The sequence below is a fragment of the Ylistrum balloti genome, unplaced genomic scaffold (assembly GCF_031769215.1).
Source record: "Ylistrum balloti isolate Yb309-2 unplaced genomic scaffold, AGI_CSIRO_Ybal_v1 Utg370240, whole genome shotgun sequence".
Classification (NCBI taxonomy): Eukaryota; Metazoa; Mollusca; class Bivalvia; order Pectinida; family Pectinidae; genus Ylistrum; species Ylistrum balloti.
In genome coordinates this window covers 1,384,297-1,409,304 of record NW_026782195.1, presented here as the reverse complement: position 1 = coordinate 1,409,304, position 25,008 = coordinate 1,384,297, and the positions used below count along the sequence as shown (strand labels likewise).

The following is a 25,008-nucleotide window of genomic DNA, read 5'->3' as shown; positions in this document are numbered from 1 at the left end:
CCCAGATGTCAATGCGCTGCACAGATTCGCACAATGTATGGAGGGCCGCCATACTGGTGGGACGATATCGGTCACTCTGTTGGCTGAATTCCCTTCAGTTGGGGGCTTTTGGGCATCCCAATGCAGTGCACTCCTGTCGAAATAAAGGAGAAGTTGCTGAAGGCTCTTGATGAGGATAATAATGTAAGGAATTTGGTATTTAAATGCGGTTGTGAGATGTTTTTTGTCCCGGCATGAGGAAGGTGGCCGATTAGTGAACAGTCCGACACAGGACTGTTGCAGTTTGAGAGAAAGTTGTGCTGTTGTCGCATGCATAGTCCGATATAACCAATGGTACTGTGAAATAATACGGTTGTGGTTGATTATAATGCTTTTGATTAGATCTATGATTGTGAAAATTATTATCTTAAAATATAGTTCATTACACTGAAAATTATGCAAGTTGTCCTTATTTGTGCAATCATATTATGACTGCTGTCGTGTGTCTGGCACATTTAGTTGCCTTCGGCTTATGGCTGGAAACGTGTCGCTTAATTTACACGCACATCAGTCGGATGTCTATATGGAATCACCACGAATCGGTTATTTGATCCGCACAGTATGCATTTACCATTGTCTAAACATAGTCTATGAAACGGCATGGTTTCAGATAAACACCAAAAACCTTTTAATATTACGACAATACGGGTACTGTATGTATGGTAGTAATGGTCTTTCATAGAAATATGCATGTATTAATATCACTTTACATTCCCCATAACCCCCTGATGAAGTATGAATCTATGATTATTGCTCAAGATGGATAGATAAATCTGACTTTGCTCCTTGAAGAAAAACTGGTAGTATAACCAACACAAAGTAATTGTGGGTACTATTGTATGTCTGAATTTTGATTGATAATCATGCATGCATATATTGTTTTATTGGGAATTTTCAGGATTAAATTTGTCACTCACATACCTCTGTTTGAATTGAGATCACTTGTATGTTTTATTCACTACCAGCATTAAGGGACTTCTAGTTATTGGTTACATGTATTGGTTTCACTAACCAATACTTTGCAAAGTTGATCAATTGGAAAACCACTAAAATGGATCTTAAAATACTAATTAATTAGATTGTTGGGTGAAGATAAAGGGCAAGTGAACTTTTGCGATGACAAAGTATCGGAAAAGCCCTGATATATTTAACTTAAGTACAATACGACAGGCGTGCTTTGACCATAGCATTTGGTCTGTAACATGCTGAAAGGAATGAGTTTAACCACCTACCCTCAGTGGATAAATGTATATGTAACTAATTCTAATTACGTACCAAGTACTTCATGTATTTCAATCAAAAACATCCAGTCCAGCTTGTTTAATTGAAATGATGCTCCTTCCTATCTAGCTGTCCATGTGGTATTTCTACTGAAAAAACTTTATCCCCAGTATTGAGAAAAATACATAAATATCCAGTAATGTTCTTCCATAGTTCATTCATAAATCTTATTTGTACTGCTTTTCATATTTGTTGACATGGTGTCATGAGTGAATATATATTGGAGTGGGCCATTTTATCTCATTGTTTGAAGAAAAGAAAAAAATCTGTTTGGAAGGAATATTAGGATATTTTGGGAATTGGCAATATATTGAAATAAATCCATTTTGGAATGGAGCCATTACTCTGCCCCACAGAGCCCTTGGGAGAAGGTCTGTAAATAGTCTTGTTGACTTGATATTTCTGCATCTGTTCATTTCACACCTAAACAACTTTATATGATTGAAAAAAGAATAGTCCTACACATATATACAATGTATATATTAAGTAAATGAATGATATCATCAGTGCAGTCACAGCTTTTCGTTTGGATTCTGAATTCTAAATTTAAATAGAATCATCACTTTACATACATCAAGAATACATATTATATGCTATTGGTTAACTAAGAGCTACGGTACTGAAATTAATGTAGATGTGTGATGCTGCACTTTATTCCATGCAGGAGTAGATTTAAGAAAAAATTTGGTTGCATACCCATGTGTCAAAAACCATCTGTCAAAGACCTTGCAAAGGAGGGTCAGGGATGGGTTTCTAGAATATTTTTTGAAAACCTTAATGGTCAAAATGGCTTCTCAGTACCTGGCTTGTATACACAGCAATAGAAATAACATCTTTAATAGCTCAACCTGAATAAGTATAAATCTAAGCGACCAAAGGTAAAATCAGGCGGCCAGTGGCTATAATTATCCTTGACATGTTGCTGATGCTGAATTTGGTTTACAATGTACATATATGATATGTTTTAATGCATACTGTATTCCTTTTGTTTGAATTTGGCATGTTGCATTTTAACTCATCATTACAGTGGTTTGGTTAGCTTAATGGCTGTCCTGGTAGTTTCAGGTTTTATCTTTCAATGATGAAGATTAATTGAATGTAATTTGATTTCTAAGAACAAACAGCATGAAAATTATACTAATGTCTTAAAAATCATTATTGCTGACAGATGCTTTAAATTTAATTTTCCTATCCCTTTGTAGGTGGTCGATATGGCGGGAGTTTTGGCGGTCATCACCGTGTTGGAAACATATCCAATCACCCGGGAAGCCTTGGAGGTTTGTTAATGTTCCTTTGTTTGCTTTCAAACTAATATGTTCAATTTCAAAATATAAGACATAAAAAAATTACTGCAGCAATTCTTATGAACTGAAAGGAAAATAGCTGTTTACAAGCATTTGTTTTGAAGTAGCCAAAAACTGGAGACAACTGGCTTGGTATTGGCTTTCTAATCACTGAATGGGAACATGATCCAACTAAATGTGATGTTGCAGGTGGCCACTGATACTGAATAATTTTCACATTTTCAAGCGATTATAATCCGCCAAAAATATAGCAACTTTTAACTATATGTAATGATTTTTAAACATTTGACAATAAATTAAATGAAGAGAAAAAAAATGCCTTCAATAAAATTTTATCAACAGGAGTTAATTTTTTAGTAGTATAATTTTGAATTCATCAGATAGTATAAAATTTATGATCACAGTTAAAACAATTTTCTTTTATTTTTATAGCAAACAAGGATTGGCAGGACTGTCAATGAACTCAGAAGGAAAACTACTAATGATCAATTGGCCAAACGAGCAAAAAAACTGGTACGGAACTGGCAGAAACTTATATCAGCAACTCCACAGTCAGACAATTGTACTGTTAATGGTGATAGAGATAATGGAGAAAGGTTAGCTGGAAAACACTCCCAGTTGTCGTCTCTTCAGGGTAGTGATTCATCATCTTGTCCTAACAGTCCAGCATTCTCTCAGAAATTAGTGTCTCCTGCACTGACCAGAGTGAATGCACAAAATGCAAGTGTTCGATCTAGTCCTTCACAGTCGCATACAGTTGGAGTGAAACCAACAACACCAAACTTGCAGCTATCTCAAAGAAATAAAAGTAAACCGGGTACACCAAAACTGCCACAGAGCCTGGCAACTTTCAATAGTAAACCAAATACTCCTAATCAGCAATTACAACAACAGCGAGGCAGAAATAAACCAAATACACCTAATTTGCCTCAGAATTCCAAGATGGGACAATCTCCCAATCTAAGAACTGATTCTCCTAAGTATTGCCTAAACCAAAAAAGTGTCAACTCACCTAAGGTATCTGTCAACTCGCCTAAAATACCAGTTAATTCACCAAAGGTATCAATACTTGAAAATTCAATTCGTGTAGCATCTCCTTCAGGCTCTACAGAGTCCAGTCTTGGTAGACCTCTCACACCTTCTGAATGTGGAAGCACAAGTAGACCACAGACCCCTCAGTCAGTCAGTAATGGCCCTGATCAATCAGGAGGAAGGTTGCCAAGAAACCTATCTCATGAAAATTTGTCAAACTCATCCACACATAATAACATAACAGAAGAAAGACACCAGAATAGTTCAAATCATTCCAGTGACGTTCCTTTAGTCTCGCAAACGGTTTCTCCATCAAAGGCTTCTAAGGCTGCAAAGCCAGATCAAAGCTTGAATGTAAAAACTAATGTTGCAAATAAAAAACGATCACGAGAAGATGTTAATGGGTCTGGGCAGCCTAGTAAAATTGCACGTATGCAAAACAGTGATAATTGTAGTGGATCGTATAAAAAAGCTATGAATGGCTCCCTGCAAACTTCATTATCGAGCATTGATGCAAATTTATCAGATATAGGGCATAGTACCTATGCTTCAACTCCCGATGGCAAAAGCAGTTTTTCTTATAAGAGAAATGTCAATCTGTCAGTGAAAACTGAAACGACTCCAAAAGTGACATCTGAAAAGGCAACTTTGTCTGGAAAGACACCTAAGGTGAAAACAACAGCCCAGCTTATAGCTGATTTACAAGCAAAGAGTGGCAGCGCAGCATTGGGAAGTAGTGTTATCAGAGAGATAGAGACCAATCAGATACATAAAGAATCTGATGTGCCTGATTCTGTACTTCCTCCTGGAGTGGGCAAAAAACGTCGGCTTAAACCAGACACTTCCACCCCTATCAGGTCACACCTGACTCTCAGCAGGACAAAGACAGAACTTGTTGAGAAATTTTTGGAAACATCTGTTACACCAAATACAACTGAAGATCTGAGTCCGTTTAAATATGACATCAATAAAGCAGAATCTCCCTATACACCTGGTAAATATGACTCAAGTTTAGAGGTGGATGTGACTAATAGCTCAGGCGGAGACACCAGTTTCCGTCCAGCAGAGGTTAAAGCTGTAGAACATGCTGATACAGAAAGTAGCAATAACGTTCCTCTAGTGGAACATACAAAACCGTTAACTTTGGAGGAGGCATATAATTTGCTTCCACCAATTGATTATGATAATGTGTGGACAGATGATACACAGGATGTGTCTGAATCTATTCCAATGGAAAGCGAGTCTGTGAGTGATCAAGATGTGCAACGTGTGCTAGGAGAAGAATGGGCAGGTGTAAATGGTGTCTATAACACATATGGAAGATGGTGTGATTGGACACAAACCATGTCTAGTTCATCATATAATGGTGACGTTCTGCATATTTTGCCATATGTTCTCATAGATGATTAAATAGTCGGTGATATTGTTTTGAAATCCTGCTGAAATAAATGAAGAGACAGTTAAACTTGACATCAGTTTTAGTGCTTTCATTTAAATGCAGGACCTCTCTATTTCTTATGTTAAAGTTGTTTTTGCAGTTTTTTTATTTGTAATAGTTTAATATATGTCACGTGTTATAATATTTGTGTAAAATTGTCAAATTTAAATTACAAAGAGAGGATATCAGATTTATTAAATAAATCAAAAGCAAAAATTTGTTTGGGTTGATCAATTTAGTTGGATCCTGAGGAGAACCAGATCCCAGGGGGATCTTGGTGCCCACCATTGTTTGATCTTTATATGCTCATTTAAAGTTGGATCTTTTCCCTTTTTTTCTCTTCTCTGTTTTTGCTCTTAATTATAAGACATTTGAACACGAAATAGTGATGATAATCTTTATCTGCCAAATCCAAAATGGCCACCTGGAAGCCATTTTGTTTCTTCTGATCAGTCCCAAAAGCAATTGAGCACAAGGAGAGACAAAAGGGAACATCCATATGAAATTTGAGAGATATCCATTTGAATTCTTTACTAGGCAAGATCCAAAGTCTGTTGGCCATTTTGTTTTTTGATCAGTCCCGTACTCAAATAGGCACAACTGAGGACCTAAAACCCCTAGAGAATACATGAAATTTGAAAAGATCTCTGCTGTAGTATTCAAGAAATAGCAATAGAACCATTCAAAAGTCAAAATCTAAAATGTCCATCTGTCGGCCATTTTGTTTTTTCTGATTAGTCAAACGTTAGATGGGCACAACTAGGGACCAAAAGGAACCTGGATATGAAATTTGAGAAAAATCTATCCAGTGCTTCTCGAGAAATAATAAACTTGCAATGTCAAAATCCAAGATGGCCACCTTTCTGCAACTTTATTTCACTTATCAGTTCCAAAATTACATAGACACTAAAGGTCAAGAAGAACCTAAATATGAAATTTGAGAAAGATCTATCGATCACTTCTCAAGAAATAGCGAAAACAAACTTTCAAAGTTAAAATGAATGATGGCCGTCTGTCAGTTGTTTTGTATTTTTTATTAGAACCAAAACCAAGTGGGACCAAGTGGAACCTACATATGAAATTTCAGAAAAATCCACCCAGTACTTCTCAAGAAATTGTGATAACAAAAACTGTTTACAGACAGACTGACCATGGACGCGGAGCAATTTGAATAGCTTAAAATCTCCACTTGAAGAATTTCTCAGAAGTTGCTAGCCCCTGTTGGGACTTCAGAACAAGGTGTAAATATCAGTCGTAAAAGCCAGTTTTCTCCCTTAAATATAGATTTATGTGAGGCTTTTGGTTTCTGATTTCAAAACTTCATAACCAGGTGTATCAGCTTCAAATCAAATTTTCCTTCTGGGTTAAATATTGGAATTTACTCAAACTTGGCAATGCCCTTAAATGTTGGGTTTAAGGCTCTATACTTGGCAAGTTGCTATATTAATGTGTTAATTATGTCAAGATGGCTGATACAGACAACTCGTGTAAGCCTAGGCTTTTGTTAATTCCAATTTGGTTAATATCCTAAAACCTTTTTGAAATGATAAACAAAATGACTGCCTTGACATTTAGACTAATCACAATATACAATGGCTTCCAGATAATTTTGATTGTAACATAAACTTGATTTTACAATTGCAAAACAAGTTATTTCAACTTATACTAATCACTTATGTTGGTCCAGATGTAAGTGTGCTAGGTTCTAGCTGTGGGAGGAAACCCAAGTAACTGAGGAAAGCCAACGCTGTCTGGCAAGTGACCCCTTACCTTTTCACGTCTGTTCTGGGAATCAAAACTTTGGGTGGCTAAGTGAAAGGCCAGTGTGTTACCACAGTGCAACCCCACCCACTGAACACCTAATTTTGAAACTGGCCTAAGGATTATATTTTGAGAATAGCAGCTCAGTTTCAGAAACCTTTCTTTTTTAAACGTCAGTAGGATGAACAACGGTGATATTACTCTTTAAATTGTATCCGCAATGCACTATCTTACCAGTCTCTGAGATACAATGGACACATCTTCGTATTCAATGTCACTATTAGATAAAACAAACAAACAACGCAGGTTATAAAATAATTTATTGTAAGGTATTTTTGTTCTTTACAGTTTCTACAAAAATAACTCATATTTTAATAAATAGCATTAAACAAATACATAAAAATATTAAAACAGATAAAAAAAAAAACACATCTAGACATTCTACCATCATTATTCTATTCAGAGGAGAAAGTTGAAGAAACTGTTAATTTACTTTAATTAATTGGAAGCTATTTATTTGTGCTGCAGTCTTTTTACATGTTGGAACATGTTGCCAGGACAAGATACTTGATTACATAATTTACAACTGCCTTGCAATACCGTTAAAAATGTATCCATAGATAGGTATTTCTAATTTTCATATTGATGAAGTATATAACGCATCATTAAAATCTATGCAATATAAATAGTTCAATTTCAAATCATGGATTAAAATACTTCAAATATAATGTAAGATTTTGACATACATGTGCGACACAACACAAGATATCACTTATTGTCCGAAGTTCTTGTTAGTGTGCAGCTTTGAAGCATAATTATTATAACATATCTTTTATGTCTTACAAATCCTAATTGGTCATGTTATTAAGACGAAATCTGTTTAAGGGTTTGTGCAAAAACTGCTTCTAGAAATAAATATTTTAAGTTTTGGTTTGTAACTAATATTTGGTTAGTAAGAATATACCTAAATAATACTTATTTATACAGATTACCTAATACTATTATATTTACTGATATATGTCTAGACTAGCTGCTACACTAACTGCGTGTATGAATTCACTCATCACAAATCACTGATTTACTGATGTTGGCAACGAAACATTGTGTGTCCTTGTTGATACATGCAATGGTTTTGTAAAGGAAGGATGCATTGGATAATAGAATCTAGACACTTCCATTTCACACTTCACTTCAAAATGATCACACCGCAAGTCTAATTAACCTTAACATACCCTGAACACACCTAAAGACTAATCACAGGGCAAGATATGTATTATTTGTACCTAAAAAATTGGAAGGTACCCTAGTATTAAAAAAAATTCCATGAATTTTGTCCTTAGTTATAAATTTTTTTGAATGCTGTTTTCTTAATTAAAAAAAAAAAGATTAACATGCCAGGCATGATTTGATGTATATACTTAAGATAAGGAGAGGCCAACACCTCCAATGGTGACAGGATTATCATTTCCTTAGCATAGCTATATAGCAGATAATCATTCGTCCATTTGGCAAATATATTTGCTCGAAGTTATACATGTTCCATATGAACTCACATTTAAAATGATCAAGAATTTCGGACGGATAGAATTCTGAGTATTTTTGCAAAAATCAATTTTGAGCAAATTAATGATTATTGATACAGTCTCCAGCTGAAATTTACACATCATGTCTATAATGGAAGAATGCGAGACAAACTGGCACTAAACTCCGGTAACCCTGAGAACACATTTTACAGAGTTCAAATACAAAATGAAACACACTTAGCACTATTTTGCCTATCACAGGCCAAACAACATGACTTTGTAATTGTCCTTAAAATTAATGGTTTCCATATCTTGAAATGAAACATTTGAGAAAATATAGAGACATATCTCTGTGAGTTAAGTCAGTATATTTCCCCTCAAAAAATTAGTTTATTACATATACTTCAAACTGTTAAATGTGTAAAATACTATTGACAATAACATGCCCAAGTACACAAATTGGCACATTTTCCCCTTATAACACTGAAAACTTTTAATGTGTATATAAGCATTTTTATCATGAGTTTCTATAAAATGACAAACCAAAGGTAGTTATAATGCCGGACAACCACGATTCTGTTTTAATATGGCAAGTTGGACGAGTCAGCGAAAATCTAAAATATATATATTTTTCAGAAATGCATGCCAAGATATTAGATTTTTATCAAGTCAAAGAATATCAAGTTTTTAAAAACCCTTAATATTTGTCATTGGCTATTGAAAGATCACTTAGATGTGTTCATACAGATTCCTAGAGAACAGGAAGACTGGTCCAATAAACCCCATTCAGTACCATCATAAATAAAATTTGTTTAAATGAATCAAACAAAGGTAATATCACTGGGGCCTAAAGAGTCACAAATTTATGTTCCTGGCCGAATTTCAATTAAAATATTTAACACCTCATCACAGCTTTTAAAAAGCATTATGTATCTTAACTCAATAATATGAAGTAAGAATCAAAATTTACCGTGTGTAGAAACAAAGAATAAAATGCTTACATTTTAAAAAAGTTTTTTTCCCAACAAAAAGGATATCTTGTTTTTAAGATTACATTATACCAAACATCCTTATTAGGACTGAAGAAAGTAATAAAGGAGAAAATTGTGGATCAAAGTAGAGACTCAAATAACAAGCACAATAAACAATATCAGGGACACAAAATATCACAGATTGAAAACAGATCCATTTTACACGCTTGGATCACCAATAAACAGTGCCATCATTGTACACAACAAGTGCTTTGAAAACGTTTATACACATGCCCATCCCTTTCATCAAAATTTACATACACCACTTAATTTCAATACTGAAGGTCATTATGTGAGGGAAAGGCGAGGAACATAATTTACCAGTTCAGGTTTATTTGGCATTCAGACAAGCAGGACTCTCATCTCCTAAATCTGTAAAAAATCTTATTCACAGATAAGCTTGATTCTCATTCACTAAATCTCTACATCATCTCGGTTACAGATACACTTGACGCCCATCCACTATATCTGTAAAAATATCTCATTCACAAATAAGCTTAATTCTCATCCATTCAATCTCTAGAAAATTCTCATTCACAGATAAGCTTGATTCTCATCTAATGAATCTCAAGTTATCTCATTCAAAGATAAGCTTGATTCTCAACCAATAAATCTCTGAGTCATTCTATACACAAATATACTTGATTCTCATCTAATGAATACCTTAAGTTCTCTCATTCACAGACAATTTTAATTCTCATCCATTGAACCTATAAGTCTCAACGTTCACAGCGATTCCATTGTTTACAGTCATACTAAGCATTACAAGTCATGCCTACATCTATACACAGACATGAGACTATGTGGATACCGTATTTACAAAACAAAATCTACAGGGTATCACAGTAGCAAATTTTTGTGGTAGTTGTGTGCATTTAAACATGTACAAAGATAATTTCATTTCAGAGTATCTACATTTCAAATTTCAGGACCAATATCTCAACATGATAACTGTCAGGCATTACAGATAATAACACCTTTGTATCATGAACATTCTATCTATTTATAAAGACCTAATTACATTAATGCCTATCTAAAAACTAATACAAAATATCTATATAAATTCACTTGGTAAAACACTGGTTAATATCAGCACCACCATTACCTGCCCATCTTTGGTCGTTATATTGACAATGATAAAACTATACACAATCAACATCATAGCAGTTTGGGGAGTGTCTTCAGACGTGTAATATCTAGTATGTTGTCATCTTCTTCCTTGGATTTGTGTACTACAGGTGGGGATGGTTCCCTGGCTATGGGACTCAACACTCTATCCCCAGTAACCACCCGTCGGTTGTCTCCCACAGGACTGTGGTAATCATGGTAACCATGTGGACGTGTACTTGAAGCACGATGTAAAGGCTGTTGGGTGGGTGTGGCATTGTTACTTGTCTGACCTTGTGGCAAAGAACAATCTTCCTCCTGTGTTCTATCTCGGTGACAAGTTCTGACAGGAGTGTGTGGTTGCTGTGGAGAGGAGAACTGTTGTACACCGCGAGTTGGAGTACTTTTAGGTGTGACTGGGGAGAAGTTGGAATATGGAGTTCCTATTTTCTTTGTTTTTTCAACACAAGGGCTCCCGTAATCTTTATTGTGTCCATTTACTAATGGACTTCTCATTTTGTCAGTGAACTGCTCCTTGTGTATGTATGGACTACCAGATACATTCTGACTATTAGGAGTCCTACTCTGGGGTGTTAGTGACCCCTTTACAGGTCTGTGTCGGAGTACCTCTGGAGTGACCTGAGCTGGCGTATCAGAGCCTGAGGTAGCTGTACTGTAGTCCAGTTTTAATCGATAGGTATCATCCATCAGAGTGTTAACACTACTGTCACCGTTGCTCTCACTAAGGAGTCCATGTTTCTCCATGTATTTCCTCGTGGCAAATGTCATGTCATTTGGAGACATTCCCATCGTGGTTACATTAGGGGTAGAATCCTTATCATTTTGCAGCACATGTTTTAGCATCGCAAGGCGCTGATTTTCTTTTAAACCTTTTGATAAGCCTCTTGTGTGAGCTGCTTGTGAATGAGCTTTACTCATCTGTGTGAGCTGCTCATCGTTGAGGTATTTCATTGCCATGGCATTGATTTCCATTGAGCTGTCTGAGTCCGAGTCAAACAACATGGACATGTAGTTGATCTTAGGAATGTATGTTGTGTCAGCTGGGTTACTGGAAACATCATACCTATAACAGATTTATTTTTACAATGAAACTTACATATTTTCAGTGATTATCATTCACACAGTGCCCTTGTTTACTAGAAGTTTTATTTCTATTGGAACTGACTTCATGTTTAAATACATAAACCAATGAAATAATATGTTACTTTGGTATATTTGAAAGTACATGATGAGTACTCGAGACAGAGAGAAAGCAGTAGAATGATTGTCTACCACTGTCTTGCCTTGTTAACATTATCTTAATAATAAATCAGGCAGTTGGCACATTTTCATACCATATTTTGCTAGCCTATGCTTGACCCAAAGAGAATGAAATTCATTATTTTTCAAAATCCTTAGTGGTGAAAAATAGTGAATGATATGTTATATATAGGATCTTAAATATGTTTTCATTTCATATGAACCAAGCCTTAGAAAATTGTGAGTCTTGGCCAGCAATTTAGTTGAAGCAAGACTAATTGAGTTTATAAGAATTATCAGTAAAATATCGGTGTGGTCTTCTGCTACTAATCTGGTCATCAGTGACCAATACAAAAAAGTACAATAAAGGTCAGTGTTGACAGACTGGTCAATCTGTAGTTTACCTCTGCATGTTGCTGAGATGTTGTCCTAACATGATACTCTGTTGTAGTGTGTCCTTGGTCATCTCCACATGACCACTGTCCATTCCTTCCATGTCCTCAACACTCTGCTGGTTTAGCATTTTATGGATGTTGTCCTGGAGTAAACAGAACCAAAAAGTTTTATAGGGACATACTATTACCTGCATCACAAATCTGAACTATTTTATCATAACCAGGTACTAATGAACAAGAGATCAAAGAGAGATCTTGGCACCTACTATCTTTTTAATCTTTATTTGGTCTCTAATCTTTGAATCTTTTCCTTTCTTTTCCCCAAATCTAACAAAGAGTCATCCAGTACTTTCCTACAGCAATAACAAACTTTCACAAGTCAAAATCCAAGATGGCTGCCTGTTCACCATTTCACCTAGTGAAACTCAAATATGAAATTTAAAGAAGATCTATTCTGTACTTTTGCAGACATAGCAGTAATAAGGACCTCCTATAGTCAAAATATACATTATTACAATGCCTATTAGCCAATTTGTTTTTCTAATAAGTCCAAAAATCAAAAAGGGTACAAAAATTGAGAAAGGGAACCCGTCATTAGTTATTTGGAAAAGATCTATCCAGTACTTTTATCAGGAATAACAATAACAAATTCTGACTGCTAAAAAACAAGGATGGTCCCCTGTCAGCCATTTCATTTTGCTATTGTAAAGACCGAGGTGAACTTACTTATCAAATTTAAGAATGATCCATCAAATGCTACTCTAAAAGTAGTGACAACAAACCATTAAACGTGTACTGTTAAAATCCAAGATGGATGCCTGAAAGCCATCTTTTTTTTCCAGATTAGTCTCAAATAGACAATGCACAGTAGGGACAAAGCGGAATCTACATGTGAATTTTGAAAATGATCTATTAAGTTCTTCTCAAGAAATAGTGATAACAAGAACTGTTTTAGGACAAAGAGCAGACAAGAGTCGGAGGTAGATTTAACAAATGGTGAGCTAATATAATCTCTATATACATAAATACAGAAATAACTGGTAGTTGTGATTCTTATGGATCAAGTGTTGCATATTAAAGTTATAGTGTGCTGGTATCTGCACTGTATGTAACAGTGTTGTTACAGTGTACTGTTAGGTACATGTGCTGTATGTTATAAGGTACCCAACACCCACCATTAGTCTGTCATAGTACTGCTTTGTATTCTTGTCATCATCCACATGTTCATCTTCTGATTCCCCCTCTCCCATGTTTCCTCCACACATGCTGGCTGACAGAGGACTCTTACTGAACTCATTGGATTCCGTCTCTCTAGACGTGATCGATCTGCATAAAAGAATGAATAGATTTTAAACACTTGTAAACATGTGAAATCTTTCTCTAAAGGTAAGATTTTGAAATACATGTATTTGTTACTGATAATAACAGCATGACATTCTTTTTGAGCAATATCCAATAAACTGCCTCAAAAATAGATAATCGTGTTTAAATTAGAAAAAAAAATATCAACCAGGACTCACCTGGAAGGAGATGACTGGTAACTTGGAAGGTCAACAATGATTTCTGACTGGACACTGTCAACTGTCTGGTTGTGGACTAGCATGTTGCTCATGACATGTGAAAGGTCCCCTTGGGAAACATCCACGTCCTCTTCCCGCTCTGTACTGTTGAGAGGCAAAACACCTCTATGTCGGATTTCTGCAGGCGTTCGAGGATCATTACTACATCTGGAGGCCTCACTTGGCGTAGAACTGCTCCCTGATGACTTCTGTCTTGGGTCACTCAAACTACACTGTGATTCCTCACTGGAGTGGTGACTTGTGTGCTGACTGTATGGGTGAGGTCCATCACTCGAGGACTGACTGTGGGGCAAGGACACCTGATGCTGTAGTTGTTGTCGAGCCTTTTGGGGGCTGGTCTGGAGCGACACAGATTGCTTATTCTGCTGATACAGCATGGTAGTGTTGACTCCCACTGAACACATATTGTTCTTTGTATTTTCTTCGGCCATTGGACCAACGGAACTGTCCTGTGTCTGAGAATCTGATGAGTTGATGGAAGGCTGTAAGTCTGTCATGGTTGTGTGTTGTGTGGAGGCACTCTGACTATGCATGAGCATTTGTATCTGAGACTGTAGCTGTTTGAGCTGAGCATCCTGCTGTAGAAGCAGCTGATACACTTCCTTTGGAACCTGGTTCCAGTTGATTTCTGATCCTCCAAGTGCCTGTGGCACACTAGATTCCTTTAATCCTTCAGGGGGAGACGCACCATTTTTTGCATTGATTCCTTTCTCCGGAGTGAAGCTAAGTCCACTATCATCACTAGACTTGCTGCTGTCCCCTTCTGTTGTAGATCTCCTCTGGTCCAGATTTTGGACTATCTGTCCACCAGATACTGGAGTAAACTGTGAAGACTTTCCCTGCATTGACTGTGTCATCACACCGTTGGATACTTGAGGGGTAGCAAATATTTGTCCATTGGAATGAGGAGCTGGTGTTTGCTCATTATAGACCTGAGCCACATTGGGTGTAGTGGAATACACATGGGCATTGGAGGAGGAAGTGGCATGCATCTGACCATTGGGGACTGACATTGGATATAAATGACCATTGGAGATTGATGTTGGAAGTAGATGCCCATTTGAGGCTGGAGCAGGTTGGTGATGAACGAATGCTGACTGTGGCTGACTAAATCTAGGCTGTTGGCTGTAGGCTTGTTGCTGGTGCATTCTACTTGGTCCAGTGGGAGTTGTAAGAGCAACACTTGGTCCCATCCTGGGGTCTGGATTGGACATGCGAGGTTGTGGCTGGACTGGAACTGGGTGCTGAACTGACCTGGATGGCACTTGACCTTGTAAACTTGGCATGAATGAATGATGTGGTGATGGATCTTGTGCTCTTGGCATAGAGTTTCCATGCTGCTGCTGCTGATTGCTGTAGTCACCATATGGGACTTGCTTTGGATGTGGTATGCTGCTACAGTTTTGCTGGCTGTGTGGCTGACTTTGAGTCACTGGATAAGGATGTCCACTTTGTGAATTATAGCCATTGATCATTCTCTGTCCTTGTGGGTTGTTTGGCTGTGACATATTCTGGTGTGTGTTATTCTGTGGGTACAGTGGCTGACCAACAGATATCTGGTCACCCTCTTCTGACAAGGCCATATTACCCATGTAGTTGTGGACTCCAACTCTGCTGACTGGAGGTCCCTGTGTGCCAGTGCTGGAGTGGGGACGAGGCTGACGATTCTGTTGCTGGTAGAGTTGGTTAAGCTCTGGGGCACTATGGCTGTGGAGTGGCATTCTCCTTTGTGGTTGCTGACTGTTATGCCCAGAGTAGTGTGGTGGCTGTTGTGAGTAAGCTGGCATATTTGGCTGACTAGAAATACTGGTCAGAGGGCGCTGGGGAGTAAAATCCTTGATGTTATTAATACCATGAGGACGTCCCTGGTTAATACCCAATCTCTTTGGTCCTCCTTCAGAGAAGATACCTGATTGCCCATCCTCACCAAACAATAGTGACACTTCAGGAACCATAGGCATCATAGCAGGCAACTGTGATGGTAAAATATAAATAGCATCAGTATCAACCAATCCAACCCCTTTATAGGCCTAATTATATAAAGACAGGTAGACAATACTAAACACAATAGGTATCTTGCAATAGACTACAACTGAACATGGCAAGTACATAACAAGATGCCTATAATACATATTTTTTATTTTATTGAAGATTTCTAAAATCTTTTTAATTTCTTAAAATTTCTAAAATCAAGGTGCAAAAACATTAGAGTTCTAACGATAATTTTACATATCTTAAATTTGCAAGAGATGCAACTCCTGCCTCTAGTTACTGGCATAAAGACTTTACTGCATTATTTGGTTTCACTTTTATATTTGCAGTAATATTTACGAAGACCTAAAGCATAACTTGCCAAACATGAAACTTTAGAACTAAATTGAACTTTATGTGTTACATGCATTAGCATTGCATGAGATAACAGGAAACTATTAGATTTAAGAAGTAATTTGAAGAGAACATGTTTTGAATAAATGGAAAATCTTGAAATAATATTCCTTTTTTCACAGCTATATAACATACTTTTGATCTGTGAGGAGCTGGTATATTCCTTGGTGTGATTTCATCACTAACAGGAGCTGACTTAAATGTAGGCTCTTCAGAAGAACTGAAACGTACAACCAACAACAACAAATAAAATTTATGTCATGTTAACAAGTTTTAGAGCAAGATACACATAGAGAAGTTAGTCAGGGAGACAAATAAAATTCTACACTACACATCAGGTCCTTATAAGATACAGAAGTATGTGACAGAGACCACTGTAATGCTAACCTACGCATAAAATACTACTATTAGATACAGAAGTATTGTGCAGGTTTAACCATAAATCTATGCTACATATAAGATACTGTACAAATACAGAAGTATGTACCAAAGACATACAAAACCATTGTTAACAGATAGGCTAATATTGTGAACATTTCAGCTTTATTTATCCAATGTCTTTTAACAAAATAATGTGTTATCTGTGTTAAGGTTAAGTACCTTTCACTGAATCGATGAAGAGCACCATCAAACAGGTCCCTCTTATGACCACTCTTGACAGTATTTAAATCCACATCAAATGTAGCGTTTGGATTATTAGACTGAAAGTAAAATTTGAATCATTATAGAAATAATAAAAAGGACAACGTAATATAGTTTTTGGGAAATCTATAACAAATCATACTAACCATGTCAGCTTTTCACAATGCAAAATAAAAACAATGTGTATCCAATGGTTACATAGTATATTGTAATGAAATAGTAATTGACAAGTCAACCTTACTGAGCTAAATCCAAAAAAGTGAGATTACAGAATATTAAAAAAAAAAAAAACCCTCTAATACAGACTTCCCTCTCCCTCTTCACACTTTATCATTTTTGAGATTTTTTTCTTGTTCAAATCACCCACTATGTGATGAAATGTATAGCTGAAGCCCATAACACAACAATATCTATTTACACTAATAGTAAAGCCTTGCTCTCACCTACTGCAGTGCAGAAATATTAACCTTTCACTTTCATATAGGAGATCTGTCTTAGTTTAAAAAGCTACTTCATAACTTCTTTTAATTTTCAACCTGTTATTTGTAAGTTATGATGCATCAAAATGATAGTGTCCTATCAAAGTCTGATACTTTAATTATACCAAGTGATATGAGTAATGAGTGATGCACATGGGCTGTAGGTTATCATATACCTTGATACTCTAATCATTTCACGCCCAAAACGCATCTTCAACATATGATAGCTGACACTACAGTTTAAGAGTTATTTCATGGGAAAGTTTGAAATACACATTTGAAATTGTGCTGTCCATATTCCATGGCATTTTATATATCATCACTGTGTTGTTATCTATACAACTGACGACCTACAGACAGATTTTTTTCTTGTGAACACATCTTGGAAGAATTCCGCACCCCAGGATGTTTATTAGAATAACTACAGCAATACCTTAAAACTACACAAATTACAAAGAGTATACTAATTACTTACTTTGGATATGCTGACAACTTCATATCCTGTAAGGAGGTCAAAGTCCATCTTAGATGTGTTGGACATAGTACTGAGTTCATAGAACTCTGGTTTAGAATGGACAGGGCTGTAGAGTACCAGTAGAAATGGTTCTGGAGGGGAACATATCCTGAAACATGTGTTATTTAATATGTAAATCACAAACACAAATCACAGAGGTGAAAGGTCATATATTCATTGATCAAGATGGAGTCTTTAAATCTCATTTATTTCTTATTCATTTTTTTCCTAAACTTACAAAATGGAAAGAAAATTGACACAAGTAAACTGCAAATGTTGGGAATAAGGTAAAATGTAAATGAGGCCACCACTACAATTAGGTTACCTAGGAAACGTCACACTACACTAGAATGTCAGGTTATTCAGTCAACAAGCAAGGTAAACTAGATATCAAAAAGGTCATAAGCAGCATAGAAAGGTCACCTAGACATAAGAAAGGTTGGAAGCAGAACAGCAAGGTCAACTAGACATCAGAAAGGTCAGAAGCACAACAGTAAGGTCAACTAGACATGAAAAAGGTCAGAAGCAGAATAGCAGGTCACATAGACATCAAAAAGGTCAGAAGCACAACAGCAAGGTCACACAGACATCAGAAAGGTCAGAAGCACAACAGTAAGGTCAACTAGACATCAGAAAGGTCAGAAGCAGAATAGCAAGGTCACACAGACATCAAAAGGTCAGAAACAGAATAGCAGGTCACATAGACATCAAAAAGGTCAGAAGCAGAATAGCAAGGTCACACAGACATCAGAAAGGTCAAGGTAAGGTCACACAGAAAGGTCATAGCAAACACAGACATCAAAAGGTCAGAAACAGAATAGCAGGTCACATAGACATCAAAAAGGTCAGAAGCAGAATAGCAGGTCACATGGACATCAAAAAGGTCAGAAGCAGAATAGCAGGTCATCTAGACATCAAAAAGGTCAGAAGCAAAATAGCAGGTCACATGGACATCAAAAAGGTCAGAAGCAGAGCAAAGAGGTAACACAAATACTGACAGACCATACAAACAATGACATTGCGACAGAGACACTTACATCTTAAAGCACAATATTGTTACTGTCAAAAACTTGTTAACACTCTTAATGTCAAAAAGACATTAACAAAGATAAAATGACAATGAGTAAACCGAAGTGTGTCACTATAAAACAAGGTTAAAAATAATCCTGTCATATACATTTCCACTGAGGTATGGAACAAATGCACAGGTCAACAAAGCAACTAATATGTTGATGAGAGGTAATTTGATTGTCTGTTACATAAAATATCGTAAGCATTGTATACAAGAATGTGTATTACCTGTCAGTGATACTGGAGTTATGGAGATACCGTAGACATGCGGCCCACACAAAGGGGCTGTACACAAATGGCACACCGCTCACCCATCTGTAAACAAACGAACACAAACTGCCAAGTTCCGACACTTACTGGCAATGTGCCAGAATATTGGTCAATCTATAGCTTATCATACATGTGTATGTTTTTTCTCAATCAGAAATATCACAGCACGAATTTATAATAATGTATGACAAACATTAATAGTTAAGTTTTAAAATGACAAACAATCTATGACCAGAAAGTTGTTCTTTGAGCCTAACCAATACTTAAGGAACATAAATTGGGTATCAGTAACTTTCATTTTTTAGCTACTCCTTTAAAATCATTTTTCACTTTCATACAACATTCACAGAGAGGGGTACTTACATTCCAACAAGAGGTAGATTGAAGACTTTGGGATCAGATTCCAAGACTAATAGCACTTTCCTTGTATGGTCCATTGTTAGGTAGCTACAAGTTAGATATCAGGTTTTAAATAATGCTACTTAAAGTTATCTATGGATTTTTTTTTTATCATAATTATTTAATAACAATTTAGAAGTGAGGTGCAATTAAATGGAAAACAACATAAGACATCATTGTTGTAAACATTTTGATCATATTCTCAAACATTGAGATAATTTTTGTATAAACATCACATAGATTCAGATCAGTGGTAAAATTGGTTCTTATATTATGTTTCACAAAATGCACTGGGACCATGCCCAGGTACCTTTTTAAAAATTATCCTTTTCTAAAAACTAAAAAAGACTTCTATCCAAAAAGAAACAAAAATAACAACAATCTGGATATTGTCTGCATTGTTTATACAGGGTAAAATGATGATGATCAGGTTTATATTAAATACACATCAATTTTTGTTGTAGGGTAATTTTTGTGACTTTGAAGAACATACACTGAAACTACAGATTTAGTATAGCCAAAAAATGCTCTTAAATGTATGGTAACTTAACAAACAATGAATTGTTCATTCAACACAATGTGAAATGGAACATTTCTAGAAACAGCTAAAATATCACTACCTGAAATCTTGTAAACACAGTTGACAAGACGACAGGCGATTATTATTAAGTACATACCCTGCTTTGGGTTCTCCCTGCAGGTGACTCAGACTCATAGGTCCCGACAGATTTTTAGACAAAGCGGTTGGCACTATAGGAACGGGGGTGATGGGCACAGCTTTGAACTCTGTACCCATAGTTATGACATCAAACTCCAGATGGTGCACACTCTTGTCCCCAGTAGAGAAGAAATTACACCAGCCTTTCACCAACAGAAAACTGCCAACATCTAGAGACTCTTTTGCACAACATCTCTGTTTTAGCACCTACAACAAGCAAACACAAATATGTGATGATGAAGTTCATTCAGAAATGGATTTGGGGGCTAAAATTCAAGATGATTTGTTCAGATGTTTTCAAATAATTTTGGATTAGTTTCTTATTTGTCTCATTTCAGCTAAGTTTCAAAGCATTTTTAAATGAAAATTTCGGAAATCTTGCATAAACATAATATAAGTTAAACTTCAAATGGCATTATTATCAGTTAAAAAAATCAAAATGATATCTAGGTAATGTTTAGCATACATAACATGTTTTTCTAAGACAGAAACTACTGTAACTTCAAATATTAAAAACATCTATTTGATAAAATTGTCAAACATTATCAGCAATTCTATCTGACAACATAATCTAGATTTCAAATCTGATTTGCAAATCAACGTAGAAGTCATTCTGTGAAGGTAATGGAATGTTGTAAGAATTACATACGATGACATTCACCTGGTTGTTAATCCTTGTTTTGTCTCATGCTACAATATGATTCTTCATTAATCCCCTAAGATTAGTACTGCAGTATAACAAGGGCTCTCCCATTGTCTGACCTACAGTAGAACAGCTTACCTTTAATCCCATGAGATAATCATCTATTGAGCTCTCCCTCTCCTTCTTAGTGTTGCCCATAATCTGTGAACAAAACCAATTGCCATACATAAATATATTAATGAACAGATGTTTAAAATATGAACTTTACCTGGTAGACCTCAAGAAAATATCTACACGTAAAGTGGTTCTCATACCACTGACTTCAGCAGAAATAAATCACTACTCTAGTACCTATAAATGACCTAGAGGTCAGTCACATGACAAGCTATACTTTAGGGGACACCTACCTGGATCCATGGCTAATTCAGTACAAGGTACTTGTCATCCAGTGCTAGTTCAATACTACCATACCCTTGTTTCTATATTTGTCTTTTTATACTTTAATTCAGTGGTTTAATAACACCACCTGTCGCACACACAAACACATACTACCTACTTGGAGTAATCAAAAAAAGTTTAAAAAGTAAAACGGTTTTTCAAGTTATAATACTTTGTTAATTTCTATAAAATATACATTGCAGTCAAGAATAAGGTGATGTTTATCTGAAATTTCTGACCTAGTGGCAAATCATCCTGACTCTGAAACATTGCTCTATTTACCATCTTCAACAACTAATTATTGTCCTAAAACACATATTTCAGAGATACATATTTTTGTATTTTACAAGAATATATTTAGTTAAATGGTAATTTCAAGATGTCACTCACATAATGTTTGTGGATCGACAAGTAGAAAAATATTCAAATGAATACAAATGTTGCTGCTGGCCTTTGTCATTTGCGGCCTGATAAGTGACAATATACAAAAAGTGTTGTGAACCAACAATGAATAACAGATTAACCCATACTTGAATAATTCTGTTTTGCTTCTGTGAACAGGCTTTCAATTTTCATATAGTATAAGTTATTTATAATTACAACAACTGTCCTTTTGCTTATCAGATAAATGGCACAAAGTTGACAAGTGTCTTAAAAACAATAAAATCGTTCTAGTTTGTGATAACTAATTTACCTACAAGGTTGCAAAGGATATGGCAGACTGATTATAAGACAAACATATTACTAACTTTTACTAAACTTCTGGAGGCGGGCTTATTACAGGACAGTGGAATAGAATTAATTCATAAGTTTACCAATTTATCTATTATACACTTACTGCAGGATTACTACCATTATACACAGATTGTCTCTCCACTCTCCTAATAAAAGTGTTGTTGATCTAGAAAGCCTAAACCCAGCTAAGGTATTCTCTAATGTAATTGATATACCTTTGTATATAGTTTTTATCAGAATCCCAATAGAAATTTAAATGCAAAATTAAAAGTGAAAGCAATGATTCAGGATGGGAGAAACAAGAATAAAACTGTGCCCATATACAACCCTTCATTAAATGACTTGGGCATTGAAATAGTTCGTCTGTATGTTCCAAATCCTGGAAAAAAGTATTCTCAATTGAAATAAAAGATTTCAGTTTGATGTGCCTCACTGAATCAGCAGAGTGAGTTAAACATGAGTACCAACCTGTAATGGTACTGCCATGTCCCCAGGGGTCAAAGCACCCACACTAGATGTCAATCCACCACCAGGGTCAAAACGGTCCAAAGTAAACTTGACACCCTCACCATCTTCCGAGAGAAAAATTTAAATATTTGGTAAAATCCAAGTAAAAACATAAAGGATGAAAATTCTGCAGTTTGAAATTGAACAGTTCCATTCAATATCCTAGCAGTGACAGGTGAGAAAGCCATCACACATTGTCAAATTTAACAGTAAAACAAGCCAGCACCTCAAGTAAATATACATTACATACAGTAAGTTTTAGATTTCATAAGGACAAGTTCTTAGAACAGTGGAAATAGCTCAATAGCAATGATAACTCTATACAAAAAATATGATAAAAAAGCATGTAAAAAGTAATTAAAGATATTATGGGTAAATCAAAAGCGAAACGTAAGCTAATCTTCCATATGGTAATAGAGAGGCATGCAGCTAAGGAAATAACACATACCTTCATCAATAGAGAGAGAGCCTACTAATGCACATGAGCATTCCTGCTGTCCTGTACTCTGTAAATGACGCTGAGCAAAACGGATCACACGCTCCAGTACACATAACTTTGGTTTCCTGCGACGTAAAGTAGACCATTTAATCCATCAGAAGAAATGCATGACTACTTTTTTTTCCATCAGATATATACTTTGACTATTATGCCAAGAAAAACCAAAATTCAGAAATGCATTTTCAACCCACTATAAAGCAACTTCCTCAAAAAAATCAAAATCTTATGAAGAAGACAATTTTCATCTAGAATGCATTTTTTATAAGAGGGTTCCTTAGTTGGAGTTCTGAATTTTTGATGAAATGAAGACAGGAAATTGCATATGAATAAAGTTGTTCAATAAAGATTAGTACATTAAACGTTTGGTCACTTATTTACAAACCTGTAGTAAGAGATGTGTAACTGCACTGGAGTGTCGATACATTTGTGATCCCAAAGAATTGCCCGAGTATTTGGGAACTTTAACATTTGATTTTCTTCTGAAGAGCTGAAAAACAAACATCACTAGAATGTCTTACATGTGTAAAATAAAGAATTCAAGAAAATTTGAAAGTAACCAATTGATTTGAAACTTGTTTCAAGAATAATTCATCTAATAGACATGACCACTACGTCTAATATATTAATGGTTTAATCATCCACAGCCAAAATTCAAATCTTGTAGGGAGCTATCATCTGGCAATTACCTAATCTTCATTTTGACAAAATAATATACATAATATTTTGGTATCTGAGAATTTCCTTACATAGACTGGAGCCTCTACAAATGATGATGGATCACCAATGTAGAATAGCTGACCATCAAACCAGACTAACAGTAACCTGTTACTGTACAATTTTGTCAAAGAAACTTTACCTTTTCTTCTGTCTTTGTATTTCTCCATTTTGGTTCAATTCTATAGAGGTTACAGGAGGTGATTCAAAGTGGACATGCGGATGCATCTGAAACTTGTTGGGTAGGCTTTTCACCTTCCCTGGCATTGCCATTGGAAATTAGAACTGAAAGAAAAGAAATTCTATTACATTCTAATTATGTATCACAACCATATATATACAGATGTATAATTTTTGGTTAAAGCAGAATATTTTTTTTAATTTTTGATTATATCTTATTCCATACATTAAAGCTTGTGTTGAAGCTATCCGTATACCTGGTAACCTTCTGAAGCATACAAAATTAAAAAGTTACAGATGGTTATCGTGAAAATCTTCTCTGTGTTCATAATACATGTAGAGCATGATCAGGATTAATTTCAAAACTAAGTCACATTAGTAAACACATACATTCAACGCCATGATGGCAGAAGTAGCTTGCAGTGACAACAGTAATTTGTTTCTTTTGTAAGAAGTAAATTGTAAAGGATGTGGCTCACAGTTAAGTACTATATAAACTACTATGTGACCATTTGCCGGCTAAAATGTTTCCCAAGGTAATGAGGATAACCATTTTATTTCATTAACTACTAATTGTTGTTTATTTCTCAGCAAATCCTGATTGCAACATGTAACCTTTGTACACCTGGAACATTCATGTGCCACTCTATGGTATGTCCTGAATGCACGAGGTTTCATACCTAAATGTTATCTGGTGTGAAAGTTATGATTGGATGAGAGAATTGCATAGTTTCAACCTATTCCCTGCACATTTCATCCCATTTCGCACACCCAACTTTAATTCTCCATCAAGCCGTCATACAATCAACACATTGTGCACCAGATTCATGTTCATAATTAGCCAGCCCTGGTAAGTCGGAATAAAGTTTCTATGAATGTTCTACAACATATGAATGCAGTATACGTCACAGAAAATTACATTACAATGTAAATGCATTATGTAATTATGTCCATGTACTATGTCAACGATTTATATGTTGTGGGTTTTGTCAATGAAATTACCAAGGTTGTCAAGTCATAACCAAACCAAGTGGCTACCAATATATACTTAAGTTTAGGTAAG

The 25,008-nt window shown here is 35.7% G+C and overlaps 2 protein-coding genes across 2 annotated transcripts; one reads left to right on the top strand and one right to left on the bottom strand.

The window, feature by feature from the left end:
• The first annotated feature begins 20 nt into the window (after positions 1-20).
• Positions 21-5,310, top strand: LOC132552160 (mediator of RNA polymerase II transcription subunit 26-like). The gene is made up of 3 exons (XM_060216302.1): positions 21-183; positions 2,523-2,597; positions 3,057-5,310. The coding sequence occupies exons 1-3, from the start codon at positions 121-123 to the stop codon at positions 5,064-5,066; spliced, it is 2,148 nt and encodes a 715-aa protein (XP_060072285.1). The 5' UTR covers positions 21-120; the 3' UTR covers positions 5,067-5,310.
• A 4,952-nt stretch (positions 5,311-10,262) lies between these two features.
• LOC132552204 (SCL-interrupting locus protein homolog) lies at positions 10,263-24,038 on the bottom strand. The gene is made up of 15 exons (XM_060216352.1): positions 23,908-24,038; positions 23,434-23,538; positions 23,001-23,116; positions 22,514-22,617; positions 21,011-21,073; positions 20,189-20,436; positions 19,476-19,559; positions 19,071-19,157; positions 17,733-17,880; positions 16,737-16,837; positions 16,272-16,356; positions 13,692-15,724; positions 13,347-13,497; positions 12,181-12,314; positions 10,263-11,600 (listed from the first exon to the last, which is right to left on the bottom strand). The coding sequence occupies exons 1-15, from the start codon at positions 24,036-24,038 to the stop codon at positions 10,568-10,570; spliced, it is 4,623 nt and encodes a 1,540-aa protein (XP_060072335.1). The 3' UTR covers positions 10,263-10,567.
• Positions 24,039-25,008: the final 970 nt, after the last annotated feature.

Bases quoted from the DNA above. Each gene is read 5' to 3' on its own strand.
- LOC132552204 (XM_060216352.1), bottom strand. From the start codon at position 24,038: ATGGCAATGCCAGGGAAGGTGAAAAGCCTACCCAACAAGTTTCAGATG. The intron at 22,618-23,000 runs GTATGTGTTATT...TTCTCTCGGAAG, and splicing joins CTCTCTCTCTATTGATGAAG to ATGGTGAGGGTGTCAAGTTT. The intron at 20,437-21,010 runs GTAAGCTGTTCT...TGCTTGTTGTAG, and splicing joins ATTATCTCATGGGATTAAAG to GTGCTAAAACAGAGATGTTG.
- LOC132552160 (XM_060216302.1), top strand. From the start codon at position 121: ATGCAGTGCACTCCTGTCGAAATAAAGGAGAAGTTGCTGAAGGCTCTT. The intron at 184-2,522 runs GTAAGGAATTTG...ATCCCTTTGTAG, and splicing joins CTCTTGATGAGGATAATAAT to GTGGTCGATATGGCGGGAGT. The intron at 2,598-3,056 runs GTTTGTTAATGT...TTATTTTTATAG, and splicing joins TCACCCGGGAAGCCTTGGAG to CAAACAAGGATTGGCAGGAC.